Source organism: Mus pahari, chromosome 3 (genome assembly GCF_900095145.1).
Source record: "Mus pahari chromosome 3, PAHARI_EIJ_v1.1, whole genome shotgun sequence".
NCBI lineage: Eukaryota > Metazoa > Chordata > Mammalia > Rodentia > Muridae > Mus > Mus pahari.
Window position 1 is genome coordinate 5,048,889 of NC_034592.1, and position 21,081 is coordinate 5,069,969.

Consider the following 21,081-nt stretch of genomic DNA (forward strand, 5'->3'; position numbering starts at 1 on the left):
CTAAAATAGATATATACTCTTGAATAAAAGAACAGAAGTAGGGTGCCATCAATGTGAAAGGATTTTTCTGTATAATACTCTGAGTAATTTTTGGCTTAAATGTGTTTGCTGATCCTCTCATCCATCCACCCATCCAGGGGATGCAGGACAATTCCGGACACACAAATGCATATTATTGTTCCCATGGGGATGACAGATGGTGAAGCTAGGTAACCCCATTCTCTACCCTGGCTGCTACACCTTCCTCTTTCTTCTCAGCTGAATGCCTCAGATGTCCGTGCCTAGAGAATACTTATCTCCTAATAGATTAAGTCAACACTAATGGTCTAATTCTACCAAAGAAAGGAATTAAGGAATCTTGTCCCTCTGAATGTATATTAGTCATAAATCAGTCTCAGGGTGAGAAGTAGAAATGTAAAGAGAAAACCAGACAAGGTCTAACAAGTGTAAAATACTTTAGATCATTCAGCTTCTTTCCACTACCTAGACTGATGAATGGGTTGAAAGATCAGAACAGAACTAATACAGTGCCTGATGGCCAACATCTCCTCATCCCTCTGCTTCTCTGTGTCATGACAAGTGTCATAACTTACAGTCCTGGCTATCAGATACACTTCTATCAGAGGCAGACTGACTTGTCCAGTAGGATATATTCTACTACAGTTATGATGTAAAGTGTATGATTTTTAAATCTATCTTTATTTGTTCAGAACATAGAATACAGACATATACACCACAAGACACGTGCACAAAGGAAAACATTCCTAATGTTGCCAGCAAAGTTTCAGCAATGGCACCATATGGCCTACCCATTAAGATGTTTACATCTCTGGCCCCCACTTAGGCTTCTGTTGCAGAATCTTGGTAAGTGGGCCCTGAGAATCTGATTCTAAGGAATTCCTAACTGATCACTATGACCCAGGGTTGGTAGCATGAACCTACTTGGTTTTGGTTTTTGTTTTGTTTTGTTTTGTTTTGTTTTTTCCTTTCACTTTTCTGAGTTTGAAGAGGTCCCCACTGCTTTTCCCACTTGCTTCAGTGGCAATAAGCAAGAGTAAGCACACTTGGACATTAATACTTCAGTGGGTTTCCAATGCACTGTGTGACTTCATTTCAGTGAAATACGATGCTTCCGCTTAATCTTTCATGAGCTTGCAATAGTCTTCACGCCGTGACTATTTTTAAAAACTACATTTACTATCATGAACCTGTCTGACAAATGAAGCCAGCTTCGATACAATTGGTACAATTTCATAGAGAGCATATGTCTCCTTTGGCACTTAGATTTCATAAGCGCTGCCTTCACCAGCAATTCTAGGTAGGTTTTGCACAGGGTAGTAAGAGAAATATAAAAATTAACTGAAAACTGAGTTATCTTGTGAGGTAGATTTTAAAGGATCAGGACTCTTTAAATAGGGTGATTTCATTGGCTACAAAGAGTAATACACTCCTCTACAAATGACAGCAACTCAGTTCCTGTCTACACTGGGTTAAACACAAGCTTCGTAAACAAAACCCAGTCCTCAGGTAAAAACAAACCAAATTATTATCTACCTCCAAGACTAACTGCCTTTAAGTTACTACATCCATGTGAGAGCCACCAGGGGGGAAATGGCTTTTTGTCTAGAGAAGAATGGGAGGAAAGATGGAAACCCACACTTTTTGAAAAGAACTGCAACCTTTCAGAAACCACAGCTTTACATGGGTTACCTAATTATATGCTGTTCCGCCTAATGACTGCATGGTGTGAGGTGAACCGCACAAAGGCTGCAGGAGCGGGATTCTGAATAGGGCCCCATCATCCATGTAAATTGCAAATTAGAGGCCAGCATATGTGACTCAAAACAAATATTAAGATTGACATGAGCTGCACATTCAAACAGGAGGACACCATGGAGCCACGCAGGGGAAAAGCGCAGGATCTGGCTCACCTTCTTCTGGGGCAACACTGATGGGAGAAATGTCACAAGAAAGGAGGCAGCCATGCAGAGCACTCTCAGGTTGCAAGTTCTCTGTCACACCTTCTGTTAGGATAATTGCCCCTCTACAGAATAGCAGCATAACCTCCTGCGTGTATTACCTGTGTGTGTGTGTGTGTGTGTGTGTGTAGGTGTGGATATGGACATCAGAAAACAACCTCAAGTGTTAGTCCTTGGGTATCTTCTACCTTTTATTCTAAACAGTTTTTCTCATTGGCGTGAAACTTCATCACATGAGCCAGACTACCTGGCCTGTGAGCCTCCAGGGATCTGTCTGTTTCTACCTCCCACCTTGCTAGGATTACAGATATATGCCATTATGCTGGTTTTCTCTATGAGTCCTGGCTATCCAAATACTGGTCTTTGTCACTGGGAGACAAGTGCTTTCCTGATTGCATCATGGTCCCAGCCTCCTAGTATCTGTCATTTGGAAACTGCTTTCCATTCACTAATAATTTGTCTTCAGTAATGCAGTAGAACCTTCATTTATCCAGGCTAGCCAGTCAAGTGGCAAGCCTATTTAGAAATCATGATAAGGACCTAACCAGGACAAGGGGCATCCAAAGTCCCCGAAGAATAGGGATAAAGTAGCATCTTTCTTTCCTCTAGGATCAGCTGCTATAAACATAGCTTCAGGTGGAGACAGCAGTTGACTCTTTGAGTCCTCACAGACACTGTCAGTCAGAATTGACATTGGACAGAACTGAACAGAGTCAAACTATGGGGCTAAAGAGAGCTTCTTGTGAGAATGTGAGAGGGTTTGTATCCATCTTGTCTGAAGGAAGCTTGATCTTTCAATAAATAGCAGGGCCTCCAACTATAATTACAACCATGCATTTTGTACCTTGGATTCAGCTATAGATTAAGAGTATTTGCAAAAACAAAATACAACCACTATTAACCTAACACTTAAACACTGCATTAGGTGCTCTGAATAATCTAGATGTGACTTAAAATATGGGAGCAGATATATAAGCTCATAAGCAGATAATAGTTATTAATACCTAATAATATATGCTTAATATAATATATACTTAATAATAATATATGAACACACATAATATGCCTATATAATAATATATACTCATATATATATATATATATATATATATATATATATATATATATATGCACCCATGGGTTTCTATATGTACAAAAAATCCTAAGTCCACACCCCCATAGATACCAATGTGAGACTGTATGTAAACCAATAAACTCTCCATTTTTACTTGAGGTACACAGAGATGGATTCTCATCTCTAACTCTAGAGACACTGATCATGGTTTTCTGCAGAATCATATCCATCCTTTATGATCTTCAGGAAAGCAGTTGATCCCACCAACCATCTGGCTCTGAATTGGGCCCTGTTTCACCACATTCAGCTGCCCTGGCCTCATGTTTACATAATTCTGTGGTTTTTCAGTCCCTGTGTATTCTCTCCTTTCGGTATTTCTGTTTCTGCTGCACACCAGCCATATCCTTCATGGGTTTTTTTCATTCATGTAATGTTTTCAGTGTGTTGCATGCTTTGCTAAATAGTTTATGTGCGTTAATTCTTTAAATGTCCATCCCACCCATATTAAAACTTGTCTAGACTTAATTGGGCTGTATCAACACTTCTAGAGCTGGAACCATATCCTCCAGGACTCCCTTCCCTTTTTAGGTATGGGTTAGAATGAGCTGATAAATGGAATGCTCACAGGATGTAGAAAGGAGAGAGAAAATGGATACTTTGGTCTCCAAAGACAGGCAGACATGATGCAGGGGTTCTCATCAAGCTCTTCAGGATTATAAAATGGTCATGTGGCACTCCTTGGTTGGGGAATTCATAAACTGATCAAACATAAAGTCTCCACAGACAGCCCTTGGAGGGAAAGCAATGCACTTGAAGGGGAATGAAAGGCTCCAACAGATGATGCCAAGCATTGTACAAGCAGGCAGATGAACAGGCCATAAATACAAATGGACAAAACCAGTAACTCGGACACTCTAATGAGGAACCAAATACTTTTTGGTGAGGCAAAAACCAGACAAGAAAGAAGGCTTCTTAGGTTGGTGGAAGAGAAAGAAGGGGAGTAGAGGCTACAGAGGACTTCAAGGGGGGTCAAAGTGCAATGCTCTAAAAGAAACCTTTTATAACCACTAAAAATGCTGCTATCTGAGTGCCTTTTTAGGCACCTCAAACTGGCTTCTAGACTAGGATTGCTTATTTGTAAGCACTGCAGACTACGTTCAGGACCTCTTTCATACTAGCAACTACCACTAGCTAAACCACAGCGCATGTAGCGATCAGACACAAGCTCTTTCCTGTCTACCACATGGGTTCCAGAGATCTAACGCAAGTACTCAATAAGTTCGACATGTGCCTCTACCCATGGTGAATCTCCCTAGCCCCCAGCTTCTAGTCTATGTTGAGTCACTTATTTTCAAACAGAAAAGTGACACTCTCCATTGCAAAAGAGCAGCGCTGGTAAATTCTACTAGAAAATTCTGTATCACAGTTCTTTGGGCTGAAGTTTCCTGGGAGATAATATTTTCTGTTGTGTAACTGAAGCAGAAAGTGTACGTCCTAGATCTCCCTTTCTGTGTGGCTTCCAAGACCTGTGTTTCATTTCATACTGTAAGGACAGCAAATGTATTATTCTATGAGGCTTGACTTGGGGAGAATATAAACTACCTTAAGGTGGAATACAAATATCATTTTCACTTTAAATCTGAGTAAATAGTCTTAAACAGTTTCTAAATCCTATTATATGTACAAACTTTGCAAGTAAAGGTTGAGCCAAGTCGGCAGAGGAATGTATGTAAATACATCCTTCTCCCTTAAGTACATAGTATTGAATGGAGGAGGAAAAGGCTTTATGCTCTAGTTCCTCAATCCCTCAATCACAGACCTTTTGAAGGAAAAGAGAGGTAAGATGATAAACCTGAGTCTTAGGATAAGAAACTTCAGTATTTGAGTCTCAGTGAGCCACAGAGATATATACACAGGGATCTGCAGATCCATGGAACACAAGCCTCGACCTGAGCACACCAGCCCACTGTGTAATTTCCAGTTTCCCATTCCAGTTCAAGGTTGCATCAGTGTCAAACAGTGGGAACTCCAAGATCTGAGTTCTTCTTTCCTGAAGAACACCTGAATTCAGATAACACCATTCCATCCTTTAATTCTCTTGTAAAACTTCGATTCATCGTCAGTGGTCTTTGAAGGGAGGCAGTGGGGTAATTGAAAAGGGAGAATTAAGAGTTTGATTCCTTTGGTGTGATTTCATCTGTCTATAAAATAGGACATGATACCACAGTTCCAAGAACTGGAAATGACCAGTCTTGGCACAGTGCCTGGTATGTGGCTGAGCTGGATAAGTGGTACTTATGAACATTATAGCCTCCTCTATAAGCAAACAATACTTGCAAACCTTACCCTTAAAGTAATAGCCCTGCTGACAATTTCAGATACTTGGTTTCTTCACCTCCCACCATGAGAATGCTTTGGTGTTGGTGTGTCAACACCAACAACGTCAAGCCTCACTCTGATTTTAACTTAAAACTGACTTGATGTACAGAAAGTGCTATCATGTTTTAGCCTGAAGGGTCCCCCCCAGACTGTTTTGAATGCATGGTGACCAGTCTTGGCGTGCCTTTGAAGATGATGAAGCTTTGGGGGAGTGGGGCCTGGCCAACAGATGTAGTTGGGTTGGGGCAGGATTTTAAATGTTCTAACTGTCCCCAGATCCAGTCTAGACCTCTCTGCCTTCTAGTCTGAGACCATGTTGACAACTGTGCCTTACGCTGCTGCCACCATGGATACAGCCACTACAGAATCATGACTTCCCTTCCAACATGACTGCAGCTTCTCTAAAACCATGAGTCAAATAACTCTTTACTCCCAAAAGTGATAAGATGGACACCTAACACATAAATACTCCATAAAACTAGGCCCTGCATGCAGCCAGCACAACAAACCGTTTACTTTGAAATAAAAGTTTGTGGTTTTATGTAGACCTCGCCAAGGGGGCCATGGGGTAGGGCTGATTCTGTGGGAGAGGACACAAAAGCATCAGGGGTGTTTCTGAGAAGGGATGGGGGACAAGTTCTAGGAAAGGATGAATCAGTACTGACACTAATGTATCAAGAACCTAACCAACAGTTCATAGATTTTTAGGTGCCCAGAAAATTCACAATTCTGCTATAGTTTCAGGAGAGATTATACTTCTAGGCCATGATGATACAGGTAATTGGTTAAAATGCATGGAAAGTCAATGAAGGAATGTGTTGTCTTTAATCTGCTTCTTTCCCTGGCTCCTACTTCTACGCCATTAGGAACCTGCTTTAGTAGCTCATTTCTATTGGGTTTTACATGTAATAATTTGAACCAGATAAACATTCCAAAAGAAAAAATTCAGTAGGGAACCCCCAAAACACGAGTTTGTAATTCCTCTGGGGCCACTAATGGCAGCTGGATTTCCATCCAGTGGTCCTGCCATTCTGGAGTAGAGAGCATGAACTTCCCCATAATGTCAAGGAAGTTCAGTAAATGCTGAGAAACAAGCTGGTCACAGTATCCACACTTGTCCTAATTCAAAGCAAATTTTACAATGCCTGAAATGTCTCATAATGTAAAGGCGTTCAACAAGGATTTACTGACAGTCACCATAATAATTTAATTAAAAAACTTAAATCTGTGTGAATAAACTGCTATAATATTTTAATCTCAACCAAATAATCCCAAATCTGTTTTGTTTTGTTTTTTCCAGAAAATTGTGAAGAGAAAATTGCTTACATTACTCTGGTGCCTGTTGACCTCCATGGCGCGTCTCACCTCCGGTGGTTCCTTCATGTGGGTATAATCGGAGAAGCCTTTCTCAGCCTCATGCTTCTGCTTGTAGACAACCTTTAAACGCACATAGGGATTAGATCCACTTAGAGCTGTGTTAACTCTCTGCTTTAAATTCCTCAGTGTTTCTGGCTGACAGTTAAAATTGCCAAGAGTCTGTAACAAGATAACACCCATAACACTCCCTTCTTGGTGCTGTAGTTCAGATTCATTACTCAAAACTTGCAGTTTATCTCTAAGAAAAAAAAAAAGCCCTCGAACAAAAGATTAAAAACCTCAATTTTATTTATCTGTCTTCTATCTTGGCTGCGGTTTGGGGCAAACCTCAGCAGCTGAGAGCTTGTGGGGTTACAAATATCCAAGGTTTAAATTTTGAGGGTGACACTGACCAAGTGAAGGGGAATTAAAAATGCGTCAAGGTGAATTATTTATTTTTAAAGGTATATTTTAATTATTTTTAACAATGTGTACGTCTGTGTATCTGTGTGTACGCAGACGCCCTAGGAGGCATTGGAACTAGAGTTCTAGGTATTTGTAAACATTGGGACAAGAACTCTAGTCCTCTGAAAAATATCCATATGCACTCTTACCCTCTGAGCCATCTCTCCTGTGCCATGGGTTATTTACTTTTAAATGAAAGGTTCTGATTTCATACAGGCACAAATGATAGACTGGTATGATATGGCAGATGGTGTATCTTCATTAAATTCCCCAGTTAGGGAGAATATTTAACATACAGCCACAATTCTCAGCTAGTCTGAGCCTAGTCCTCCAGTAGGGATGACGTCATCCCAGTCCTGTCCATTGCCACCATTCTTGGCTTGCTCTGTATGGGCTGGAAAGGGGTTGTGGTAAAGATGCCTCAGGGGGTGACAGAGCCAAACCTGACAATAAAACTGGGATTAGAGAAGGTCAAACAGTAAGTCTTCCCTTGCCCTCAGCCTCTGCGGCCATCTTAGTTATTTCCTACGGTCATCTTAGTTACTTCCTACGGTCCTCTTAGTTACTTCCTACGGTCCTCTTAGTTACGTCCTACGGTCATCTTAGTTACTTCCTACGGTCCTCTTAGTTACTTCCTACAGTCATCTTACTTACTTCCTACGGTCATCTTACTTACTTCCTACGGTCATCTTACTTACTTCCTACGGTCATCTTAGTTACTTCCTACAGTCATCTTAGTTACTTCCTACGGTCATCTTAGTTACTTCCTATGGTCCTCTTAGTTACTTCCTACGGTCATCTTAGTTACTTCCTTCACTGTTCTGACTCATCCTAAAACATACAACTGTGCAGCTCCCCAACTGAATCCCACAATATCATCTGGGAAAATAAATCAGCATCTATGACTACCTGACCAACAAATTAACAAATGAATAAATGAATATAGGAGTGAATGGGAATAGTAATAATGGGAAGGAAGAAAAGAAAAAGCAATTTGAATATTCACTAAGAGTTGAATTATGACAAGCTTGTTAATGGAACTTAGTTAATTGCTTGATGTAAGGAAATAAAAGCCAATAAAAAAATACTAGGACAGTACTCAGCAAGAAAAAAAACCAGAGTCTACTTTCAGTGAAAAGAATATAGTTAAACTTAAGGAAGAATTTGTCACCAATATGAGTTCCTTGGAAGCTATTTTGATATCTTACACATCTTTTAATATCCTGTGCTTATCAGAGTAAATAACACAGGGAAGCAATGTAATAAACTTTTAGTAAATGAATGAATAAATGAGTTTATTCAGATTTCTCATAAAACTACACTCTCCTCATAGGAGTTTGTAAACAGAGCTGGCTGCCCACTTAACTTTGTTAATACAGCAGTCAACAGGATTAAAGTGGTAGGGCTATTTTTCATAAACAGTCATTGACTCTTACCGTTTTAATATGTTATCTAGTACAGCTCTTGACATTTCAATGGCCTCTCTGGCTCTGTATTTAAGTTTTCTTGAACACTTCTCCTAAAAGAGCATTCAACCTGGGCCACTGTGTACTCTAAACATCATGAGCTCTGTTGAAAGTTCTACTTTAATCAAACCCCCAACTTCTGTTCCCTGAGCTGAATGTTTGTAGATGCAGGGAGAAAAACTATCAGACAATCCAGAGCTTTCGGGATGAGGAGAGAAGCTTCACTGGCTTCGAGCCTCCACACCATCCACGTGGACCAAAGAGCTGACCTTTGGTTCAAGCTGCTCCCAAGATGCAGGTGCCAACTGACCCACCTCTTTCCTAAGGTACCTACAATGATCTGACTTCATTTCTGATAATTATGCAATTAAATCCCAGTTATAATCTTCCAACGGCCAGATGATAGTACCACATCTCATTCCCCTTTTGTCAGCCGTGTGGAAATTTCTTCTAATTGACATATTCAAGTCTGATTTAGTCCTATCTGATCAGGTTCCTGGATCCAGTCCTGTATATCTGGTTGATTACCAAGAATCAAAGACAGCACTTCATATATTCCAGGCATAATCATCTTGCTATGGTGTGTCCCTCAGTTTACTCCAAAAAGATCCGTAATTATGATGAGCATCTTTACATTTTCAGCAATTATGTAAGCGAGAAACCTCCATGCAGGTTGAGAGTCCATTATCACAGTTACTTACATTTTATATTGTGCCTCTGAGGAAATGGAGAGTTTAATGAGTAGCCAAGTCTATAAAACCACGAAAACTTCTATGAGAGCTGTTCTTTCCTCTTAAATGAAGAGAGCCAGCATGTGTCTATCTCCTCTTTTTGATGAATGCTTGCTATATTCTGCATTTTAGACTGAATTCCACATTCGTGACTTCATAAACATAACTAACATAGCCGACCGTTTTGTGAGTTATCATAAAAATAGTGACTCATCCAGAAACGATTTGAAAAAGCACTCTTTCTTAAAGAGGATACATAATTTGCTACTTTCAGCTTTGAAATAGTCATTTCATTTATAGCTGCTACTAAGCACTGCCTTAAAAACTGAGCTTGCATCAAGTTGTGAGCAGCTGAACTTTAATTTATCATAGCAATTTTCTTCCTTTAAATAGCTAGTGGAAATGCCACACTTATAAGTTTTCTGATAAATTCAATTTTTTAAGGATTTGTCATTTTGCAATGTTTCCCTAACTTCAAACTATTTTCTTCACACTTAGAGAATGCTCAGAACAGTGTGGAGCTGCACAGCCAAGTCAGAGTCCACTGTCAATAGTTTCAGACACTCTATATAAACGTGTTCACGTAGGTGAGATTTTTACATTTGTCTTTTAGTAGATTTTGTTTTGAGTTGGGGTTCTATGTAACTGAGGCTGACCTAGAACTTCCTATATTGCTAAGAGGACCTCGGACTTTGATGCTCCTATTTCTCTCCCAAGTGCTGAGGGGATTACAGAGGAATGCCTGGTTTCACTTTCAGTAGACGTTTGCAACACACACACACACACACACACACACACACACACACACACACACACCATGCACACCAGACATCTATGAACTGCCGTAGAGAAGCCTATGGCCACCAGTGATACAAATATCGAGCCTAAGTCTGCTCAGTTGCAGTGAGTGCTACCTGAATCATTTCTGTGGGGCAACAGCATTCATCCCTGGCCTGGGAACAGCCAAGCAGGCAAGAATTCCATAGATTTAAGGCACACTCCACCCCATTCTTGGGTTTCTTTAGGGTCTTTATTTTAATATAACTCATAAGTTGGTCTCTGGCAAGCATTTGGACTCCCTTTCTCTTGTTTCTTCCTATCCATCACGTTCTAGAAGAAAGTATGAACCTAGTTTAATTTCTCCTTCAAGCTAGTTACCATGGAGAAATTGCTACTTTAGTGAGTCTGAGTTACAGACATGCACAATAGCTATCACATGTGAACTCGTTTATACTTCAGAAGTGTGGGCAAACCCCGCTAAAGTGAGCCAACGTAGAAGACATTCTGAGGGCGTTCCTTCTCTCCATTCCTTATAGCAGATTCCAAACTAGAATATACTGCTGCTTTTTGACTAGACATTTTTTTTTCTTTGTAGCACAGACAACAAAACTACAAACTCGGTTTAAACATTCAAGAGTGTATGCAACTTCAGAGAAGAGTTAGTGGAAAGGCGAAAGTGGACTATAAAAGTAACCAGGGAGACCCTTGCTATTCAAGTCTGAGGGTATCCCAACTCTGATCCTGCACACCCATAGGTAAAATTTAATTATTATACACCGACACTCACAGGTACGTCTTTCTTTCCTTTGACTTCCAGGAAAATTCAAAGTCACTATCTTAATAGCAATAATAGTAATAGATGCATACACACCTAAAGAGACATGATTACAGTTGTGTCAGCTTTTGAAATGGACACTTTGGAAAAATAAAAAATTCTCTCTTAGAGCAAGTTGGAAGTTAATCACAGGGGATGTGTTCATGACTTGTGGTGCATACAAGTCCACCTATGGTGTCTATCATAGGAGAATATGGTGATGATGTATGTGGTGACTTATTCTAACAAAAACATGGCCAACTCTAAAACTCTTATATTTAAAAAAAAATCTTAGAACTCAAGTGTCCTGTCTTAGTTCAAGTTTCTATTACTGCTATGAAACAGCCTGATCAGAGAAACTTCAGGAGGAAAAGGTTTGTCTGGCTTATACTTCTACAGTACTGTTCATCATTGAAGGAACTCAGGACAGGAACTCATCCAGAACAAAAACATGGATGCTGATGCAGAGGCCATGGAGAGGGGGGGTTGCTGCTTATTGGATTGCTCCCCAAGGATTGCTCAGCCTGATTTCTTATGGAACCCAGGTTCACTAGCCCAGAGATGGCCCTACCCACAAAGAGCTGAGCCTTCCTCCATCAATCATTAATTAAGAAAATGCACTATGGCCTTGCCTACAGCCCCCATCGTATGGAAGAGATTTCTCAACTGAGATTTCTTCTTCTCAGATAACTTTAGCTTGTGCATTGACATAAAACTATCTAGCACAAATCCCAAACTATCTCCTCACCAAGAGCAAACATAAGAATGCATTTCTTTTCTTTCTTGCATAATTGTTACTTGCCTCAGATCAAATGTTGTGCTGTAGTTATGTGCTTTGTTAAGTAGCCCATATCATCAACAAATAGCTAAGTGACCAGATGTTGGCAGGGCAACTAAAAGACATACTCATCACAGCCAGCCACGCAGAAGCTCACTCTCATATAGTTTGAGATTCATCTTACACAGTTGAGACAGATTCACTGCCAAGCTGAGGGCACATTGAATTCAGAATATTAAATTTATAATAAGGAACTACTACTTAAAGATGTTCTAAGAATGCTTCTATGCTTAATTTTTTCCAGAATAATCCATTTGGGAATTACTTCAAATACAAGGCAGCCTCTACTTTTTAAAAATCTAAAGAAGAAAGAAAATTTACTGAAACAAGGAATATGGCACATGGCTTCATAGTGCTAGCACCCGGGAGCCTGAAGTGGAAAGACTGAGTTGAACTTCTGTTTGAGCTATATAGTAAGTGTGAGGCCAGCCTGGGCTACATTTGAGGCTATCGCAAAACAAAGTTTTACAATGTATTTTAAAACAGAAATAAATTTGATTAATAAGAAAGCCAGTGGTGGAAATGACTGGAGAGATGAAGTGCAGCTTGTGTTGGGGACTCAGACTTTGGAAGCAGATTAGCTAGGCATGTTTGTGTTCTGGGTCTTAATTTTCCTGGATGTGTGGCCTCGAGAAAGCTACTTACCCTCTCATGTTTCTACAACCCTACAATGGGGATGGCTTGTGGAGTTGTTAGGGTGACCAAATAGACAGAAGTGAGAAGCACACGGTTCAGCACCGGATCCAGCAAATACATGTTATAGCAGACCTACACTGCACATGGAGAACATAAACTATGCAGAAGGAAGCTGCTCCGTAGAAAGGAAAGCAATATATTTCTGGGGACTACTCCAAGTACAGAGCAGGAAATGAGTTACATGAGGCTCTTCCATGAAGTTTAGAGAGCCAAATAACAGAAAATGGAGTACAGAGCAGCGGCACCCGCCCACCACCATGAGCATCAACATCAACACCATTTTCACCACGATCATCAGATTGTGATATAAAGAAAATAAGGCAGAAAGCATCAAAACATTCTAGTTGGGAATTCTGTAGCTAGAACTTCAAGAGAGGGAGGACATTCAGAATGCCTTGCCTGTCAATCTTCTTTAAGGAAAAAAGTCACCTCCCTACACTCCTGTTTTCATGACAGCGCTTCAGTTTTTCTGCAACTTGGAATCACTGAAATAACTCCTTTCACCTGCTGGAGTCCCTGACTAGTGGCTGTAGATTACCTAATGGCAAGCACATGCCACAGGACACAACACTCCTAAAACACTGGTGTAGTAGAGGAAGCATGGACCTGTGCATCTTCCCAAATCAACCTGTCACCTGTTTTTCTGACTGTGAATTCTACTGAAATGTTCTTGGCTTTGGGGTCATATATTGAATCAGAGACTCATTTGACAGTAGCTGTCAAAAGTCCATCTATGAAAATGTCTGAATGATATGGGAATCAAGTTTTTAAAGAGCAATGAATGGGGCATGGAGAGACAGACAGGTGACTGGAGGCTGCTTTCAGTTTCCACCATTACACATCTGATAATTGGCAGTATAAACCAGTTGCTTCTACCTTCTGTTTAGTATGTGATAACCAAGATAAGCAATGCTCATAAAATGACAAACACCTTCCACAGGTTACAAATTTGAATCATACCTCACTCTGAAGCTGGGATACTTCTCTTGCAAAGACACTGTCAATGGTGGCAGGCATGTCCTTATACAGACAATTGGAAAGATCAGCTTTAGTGTTACCTTTGTATTTTGCCTAAGAGGGAAAAAGGAAAAGAAAGATAAGCTTGTATTTTTTTTTTTTTTGCTACCATGAATATAAAAGAAAGCTTACTTTAGAAACATGATTGGTTTAAAACACCTGCAGGTTATTTAAATTTACATCAATAAATCTGATGGACATATTTTGAAAGATAGAAATATATCCAGTGCATTGTGGGAGGGCTTTACATATGGAAGGACAGGGGACAGTCCCTGTTTCAATCTGTGCAATTCTGAAGTCTGTGTGTTGAGAGTTTCATGCATTTGGCCAGTGAATAAATGGTCTGAGAACAATGAGATCTTCTGAGCTACAAAATGCAAGTTATTAAAATTTACTGCCTAGACCCTAAAGGCAGACAGTAGTGATGACCAGACACTGTGATGACTAGACACCGGGAGGAATGTGATGTTGGATAACAGGAACCCAGAAAATGGGGTACAATAAATATGTTCCAGGGTTCTCTACAGAACTGTGGAGCGAGCATAATTCACAACAGATTACTGTTCATTTTATTAAAAAAAAACTGAAGAGGGGAGCCAAAGGTTACAGACACAAGGACAAGGAGGGAGAGGCATTAACTTCCATGATTTGTGCAGTACCTATCATGTGTGAACTGAAGCGTCATTCTCAACATAGACGCATGGAAAACTTTTATGTCTCTGATGCAAGGTTGTTTTTAGAAGTTAAAAAAATTTTTGACTACCTGTTCCTATCAGAACACACTGTATAAATGTTTGTCAGATTTGATTCTCTAAACTTATATAATTAAATACATACATACATACATACATACATACGTATGTACATACATACATACATACACACATATGTGCATAAAAGGCGGAAGAGAATTGTTTCTTTATTGAAGCCTTCTTGGCTTTCCTTGGACACAGTGGAAGGTGGAGGCTTGCTTACTTGTGCTCTCTCTCTCTCTCTCTCTCTCTCTCTCTGTGTGTGTGTGTGTGTGTGTGTGTGTGTGTGTGTGTCCTCAGCCAGCACTAACTATGAACAAGCTCTGGAGTTACTTGAACAGACAAACACTCAGTCACTATTTCCTCTTGGGAAAATTAGGTTCATGGGAACAGGACAGGAAGCCACTTGTAATTTTTCCTCTGCAGTTATCTCCTTCCGGAACATTAATTGGATACAAATTGAGAACACCAAGAGTTTCTCTACATAGGATAAATATTGTAGCTAATACAAGAAAAAAAGGATCACAGTTCTTTATGTGATGAGGCCTCAGGACCTCCCCAGCCCATCTCCTAGAGCTGATTTGGATGTTGACAGATGGAGTACATCTTTTACAGACCTTTGTTCCTATAGCTAAAGATTCTGTTAATAACAGAAAATGGACTGCTTTTTCTCAAAATTGTACCACATTACTATATAATCCCGAGTGTATCATATTTATCTCTTTCCAACACTACTTACAAAACACTAGCAGTCAGTCATTTACAATGCTGCTTTATTCATTCTCTTTTTCAAGTTCATTCACAGACTAATGCACATCCTCCGCATAGAGATGATGACATGGCATGTCAGGATGCATTGTGGATTGTAGCCCTGACTATTCATAGAGAAGCTATGTGGCTTTCCAGCTGGAAACAGCGTTTCCTGTGCTCTGGCTTCCTAATCAGTGCCTCTCTCCCGCTAAGTCCATCCCACTCCAAAAGAGCTCATTTAAAATTATTTTTCAAAGATGACATGGTTGAAGGACTTTGCTGACAAAATTTACTTATTTCCAATATGATATTCAATTATCTACCTCTAAAATAAGTCCATTAGGAAATGAATAACTTGAAACTTCTAAATTAACTAAGCTACCAGAACATTCTCCTACATGAGTAAAAATATTTATTTTTCAAAAGTAATTCTACATAAAGAAAGGATAACTATAGTCAAAATATACATATTCAATATAATAACAACATAGGCCAATGAAGTACAGCAAGCTCAGTTTATACATATTTACTTGGTTAGTAATTAGGTAGTGTGGATATGATCAGTATTTAGTGTTACTTTCAAAACTATTCTCTAAGTTTAATGTACGTTTTTATCTATATAAACACACTAAAGAAAGCCATGTTCCATTTAGAGCTTTTTAGACCTTACCTCAGAAATAAAAGCACCAATATTTTTGACATGGTTTAGCATAGGGGTATCAGTCACAAAGGTACACTTGTCCTTAGACTTTTTGTACTCTTCTTTGTAATGGATCTGAAAAAGGAAATAATTGACATAAGAAAAAAGAACCAACTCTAGACAACTTTTTCTCAAGAGCAAGTTAAGTGACTCAAGCCCAGTTGTTGAAGTGAAGACCGACAGGATGGCGCTCCAAGCAGCCATTTCTGAGGTCCAGTCCCAGGCTGCACAGGCAGTGCCACACTGAGAGTGAGAACTGCACTTTCCATATGTAAGAATCAGTCATTGGAGGGCCTCACTGCTGAGGGCCCAGGGAAACAGCTTGGTAGGTGAAGGTCCTTACTCTACAAGCATGGGGACCAGCACGCCAATCTCCTGACCATTCATAAAAGCCAGAGAAGTAGATCCAGCACACCTGGATGGAATAGGGAGATGGAAGGCATAGGGAGAATCCACAGAAGGTGATTCTCAGGGCTGGGTTGTGAGAGACCTTGTCTTAAAACAAGGTGGAATGACCTACAATCAAGGTTGTCCTCCAACCTCCACACACGGGCAGGGTCTCACTCTGGCCCACACTTGTGCACAAACACACATACACACACACATGCACACATACATATCATTCATATATTCTCTCTCTCTCACACACATGAACATGCACACACACATGTACACACATATACTTGCACACATACATATCATTCATATATTCTCTCTCACATGCACATACAAATATATGCATACACATATCTTTCACAAATTCTCTCTTTCTTTCTCACACACACATATACACATGCACACATACATGTACACACATATATCATTCACATATTCTCTCACTAACACACAAATGCACACACAATCGTGCACACACATGTGAACACACATATCACTTACATATTCTCTCTCACACACACATACATAAAAACATGCACACACATATACATACACACGTGCACACATAATACCTTTCACATATTCTCTCTCTCTCTCTCTCTCTCTCTCTCTACACACACACACACACACACACACACAAACTCACACACATTCAAGCACACACGGGTCAAACTTGGGCCCATTAGTCACACAGACTGGCTTTAGACAGCTGCCTTGAGGTAGGAAACAAGAAATCCTCAGAAAAGATGCAAAATATTAAGATGTAGAGGAAGAGACAAGTGTATTACTTTTAGTATTGTTGCCTTTACAGACTGGATCAGAGAAGGGGGCTTAACCTGTGCTCAGAACAGGCCTATTACTAATTGATTGCCTCAAATCCAACTTCCCTAATTTAACAGCATCCAGTGCCTCCCTCCCACCCACCCACTCTGCCCAGAATCTTCCCAGAATGCTTTCCAGGTGGTACAGATCATTCCAGAACACCACTGTGCTGTGAGTGGGCAGATGCACCAGAAAGCCTTCTGGGGGCTTTACTGAACATGCCCAGCTTCCTCAAATTCACTGGCAAAATGAATCGCTAGCAAGCACTACTTGGAGATAGGCCAGAATTATTCTCCTGTTGGGGGCAGATTCCACATGATACATGAGCTCAAAAAGTATCAGGAAATATGGAGAAATGCCAATAGTGTCTTGCTGTCATATTAACTGATGGACAATTTGAAAGTTGGGTAGGGCAGACTTGAAAGAAGCTAAGAGGCTGGCAGTAATTTTCTGAAATTTATATCATTCTGTAATAAAGTTATGTTTATCTACACAAGACTATAAATACTTAAGCTGAAAAAATGTCCCAATTCACATGATAAATTATATGGTTTTCCTAATTATAATTTAAATGGGATGTTTACTTGTACCTACTGCCTAGCTCTTAAGAGGGCATGATTAATATTGATGTAATGGACTAACATTCCATGGTGATTCTCCTATATGCAAATCTGATTGGAAGGGCCCAATCTGACCTAACATGTAAACAGATACAAATACAATAAGTAATTTCAAAATTCTATAGTCCACTGCTGTGTCTCATAGATATTAATGCCTAAAATTGCTTTATTCATGAAATCAACAGGAGAACATATTTATCTTATCGGAACACTAAATTACATTTTTTTCCTCTCAAAGATTAGCCATAATTTAAGGTTCCTGCAAATCTCTCTCCTCAGTCACTAGTAATTAAATCGTTAATGGCAGGATGATAAATACCAGGCTATTTTGATCATGGGGGAAAAAGTATCCCTGTTATATAATTAAGTGTGAGAAAAAATAGCCTATCATTAGGCTTAAGTTTGGCTCATTATCTTTATCTTCTGCCACCATCTTTTCCATCAGGACCACATTCTTCACTACACTGGTATGTGCTTATGGCTAGAGGCCTTCTGATAATGCCTGTCAGGGGTTAAACACTGAGGACAGGAGCTGGGGATGAGGCTGAAGTATTTACTTCCTTTGTTCTGCAGGCAAATAGTTCAGCCTTGATTCCCAGGCTCTATGGCCTTCTTTGATCTTTATTAAAAAGTGAATAGATTTTCATCTTTAAATTTAAGATTAATTTTAAAATTTAAGGTTATTTGTCTATTGGTGTTCATCACAAATTTTAAAATCACACACACACACACACACACACACACACACACACACACCAGGTTAGATGCTAGGTTTCTAATGAGTGTGTGTGTGTGTGTGTGTGTGTGGTTTCTAGGGAGTTTGTATACAATTCCTAATATGCATAACAATAAGTAAATGTTAGTAAGCTTTTACATAATTAACTCTATTACATATTTATAGGATTCCTATGCCAGTGTAACAGGAAATGATAAATGAATGAAAACATCAGTCAACCATGTAAAGTTTCATTCAAATACAAATAGATGGCTATATACGACCTTGTCCACAGGTTAGAGTCTATGCCTCCATCTATTGGTGAGATACCCTTCATTCCTAACACACAGACCTGAATGGAACTCAACCTCAATTCCTCTAAAACAGGCACTTTCTTTGGCCACTGTAAAGGGACAAGGAGGACAAAGGTCCACTACAAGATACTTAGTGCAATTTTTCCAGCAGTGCCTCTAACATTTCTAGGTTAGCAGGAGAAGCTTTGCACAGTCATGCTTTTATCTCCCCTGCCCCATCACAGGGGCCAGCAGTAGTGATGTCATGAGGCGACAACCCAGGATGTTGATAAAGGGAGAGAAGAAGAAGAGTAATGAGGGAGATGAAAACAGTCACGGTGTAGAGATGGGAACTCCTACCTTTGGCCTTTACATGCAGAGAGAAAATAATCCCCACTGCATTAAGTAAGCTCTTGCTGTTACTTGCAACCATCTGTTTCACAGGAAACACACAACCCAACATGTTTTCAAATTAAAGGCAAAAGTAAGGCAATGTTGCTGGTGTCATGGTCAATAAGATGTCCTAAACATTTACTTTATCCTTTGTCTTGTCCCACTAATCCCACCATGTTGCCACTAAAATTAGAGGGAAATTAGCTCACAGTTGCTTCCTGTTCCTTCCCACGGCTCTTTTGGTGAGGACAAGATTAGCTAATGGCTCAAAGTAGATGACAGATGTGGAAATGTTTGTGACTGTCTCTTCATACACGCATGCTTATCTAGGAAGTCTTTGCACAAAGGAAATCACATCAGTCAAATTCAGTTACCCTTGAGAGAAAGGACTACAGTCATGATCAAGGTCACTCTCCTACGTTTGCTAACACAGACTGGGCTTTTTCTGGAGTGTAGCCTCAGAATTTAATGTTTTCATCATTGGAAGAATCTGTCCACAGCGAACAATTTCATTTACCTGAAAAATCTGTCCCCATTCCTATGCAGGTGAACACTCTGCAAACTTTGAAATAAATTATCGAATCAGGCTGCCCACTGATGAAGCCTAATTAGCTCCACGCAAGGTTCATTCTGCTTCACTTATGTGAAACCTACTGAAGATTTCCTTTTGGCCAGTATTTTTTTTTTTTTTTTTAATGACAGAATGTTACTGGATCTGAGATTCTGGATGCTCAATCTAGTGGACAAGTCTAATTGATACAAGTTACCGATGAGGTGTTTGGCATCCAAAATCAAATAGCGGAGATTTTAGTTAGGGAAATGAAGAGGCTGCCCGGGAGATGAGATGTTCTTCAGAGCAGGGATGTGAGTTATCCAGAGGAATCTCCATGGTGTAGACAGCTCAAACACAAAGCAGAAAGTAAATGGGAAAGACATGCAAAGGGAAGGGAAAAGCAATGGGGAAAAGGAGGCAAGGGGTAAGAAAGAAAAATGCTTTACACTGATTCCCAACTTGACCTGAAAAATGACATTCTCTCTGTAGTGAGTGCCATGCCGGGAAACCTCCCAGGGCTAACACCAAGTCAGTCTTGCTTAACATTTCTACATACTGTCTGGGAGGGGCCGGGATACAGCAGGGTCTCCAGAGCGTCCAAGGCTTCTGATGACCCCGACTCTCTGAGTGAAATGGCACACTCAAAGAGATAAGCCTTCAGTACTCTAAAGGAGTGAGGGAGGAATTCAGGGAAGCAGTTATTCGATCCATCCCTCGCCATGTCACAATCCTTCAAGTTGCTATAAAAGACAACAGGCACAAGCTATCAGCGACAGGTCAGAAATTAGGACTGAAAAAGACCCTGTTATCCTTAAGCCCATGAAACTCCAAACAGCATTATAAGGCACACTGGGAGAGAAACTGAGTATCATCTCTGTTGGCGTTCCAAGCCACTCCAAAATGCACAGTTCTGATTATGAAACTGCTGTAGAAACTTACGAAGCTAGGAGAGACCCAAAGAAGAGTAACTGAACCGATGGAAGGCATATAAGGTACTTGGTGCAAAGGGACCCATAACCCCCATGCCAGTGTTGGCAATGAACCAGTACAAGGTGACAGGACTGATAGCCAGGCTCTGCTTGAACCCTGTCCCCACCAGTGCTCAGCTGGTGGTCTTAGAAAGTCATTGAACTTCCAGTTTGTACCTGTGAGTTAGCACATGTGGATCCTACACGGAGGCTTCCTGAGTATACAATATAAAGGCATGTGTGTAGCGGTCGGCATACATGTAGCAAGGAGGAAGGCTAGGCTAGCAAGATGGCCAAGGCTTGAGGGTCACACTGACCTTGTTTTAATCCTGGGGAGCTTGCTAGCTGGATGAATGGCTTGGTCTCCAATACATGAGGGTTTCCACAAGCTTTAGGGTTCAGGGCTCTGCTAAATTAGCAACCCTCCCCCCTACAATTTCATTCAGTAACAAATCTAAACTCGGCAATATGAAACAAAATTACCCCCCCCCCAAAAAAAAAGACTAACAAAAAACAGCTTTGA

At 40.2% G+C, this 21,081-nt stretch overlaps 1 protein-coding gene across 5 annotated transcripts in view; it reads right to left on the reverse strand.

The window, feature by feature from the left end:
* Positions 1 to 21,081, reverse strand: part of Nebl (nebulette) — a 363,961-nt gene that overhangs the window by 94,379 nt on the left and 248,501 nt on the right. For 4 of the 5 annotated variants that reach the window (XM_029536745.1, XM_029536746.1, XM_029536744.1 and 1 more), the window contains exons 5-7: positions 15,769 to 15,873; positions 13,540 to 13,650; positions 6,760 to 6,870 (exon numbers count right to left, since the gene is read on the reverse strand). The exons of the other annotated variant lie outside the window; for it this stretch is intronic. In XM_029536745.1, the coding sequence (XP_029392605.1) occupies positions 6,760 to 6,870; positions 13,540 to 13,650; positions 15,769 to 15,873 (327 nt within the window). The remainder of the gene's footprint in view (positions 1 to 6,759; positions 6,871 to 13,539; positions 13,651 to 15,768; positions 15,874 to 21,081) is intronic. 5 annotated transcript variants of the gene reach the window in all.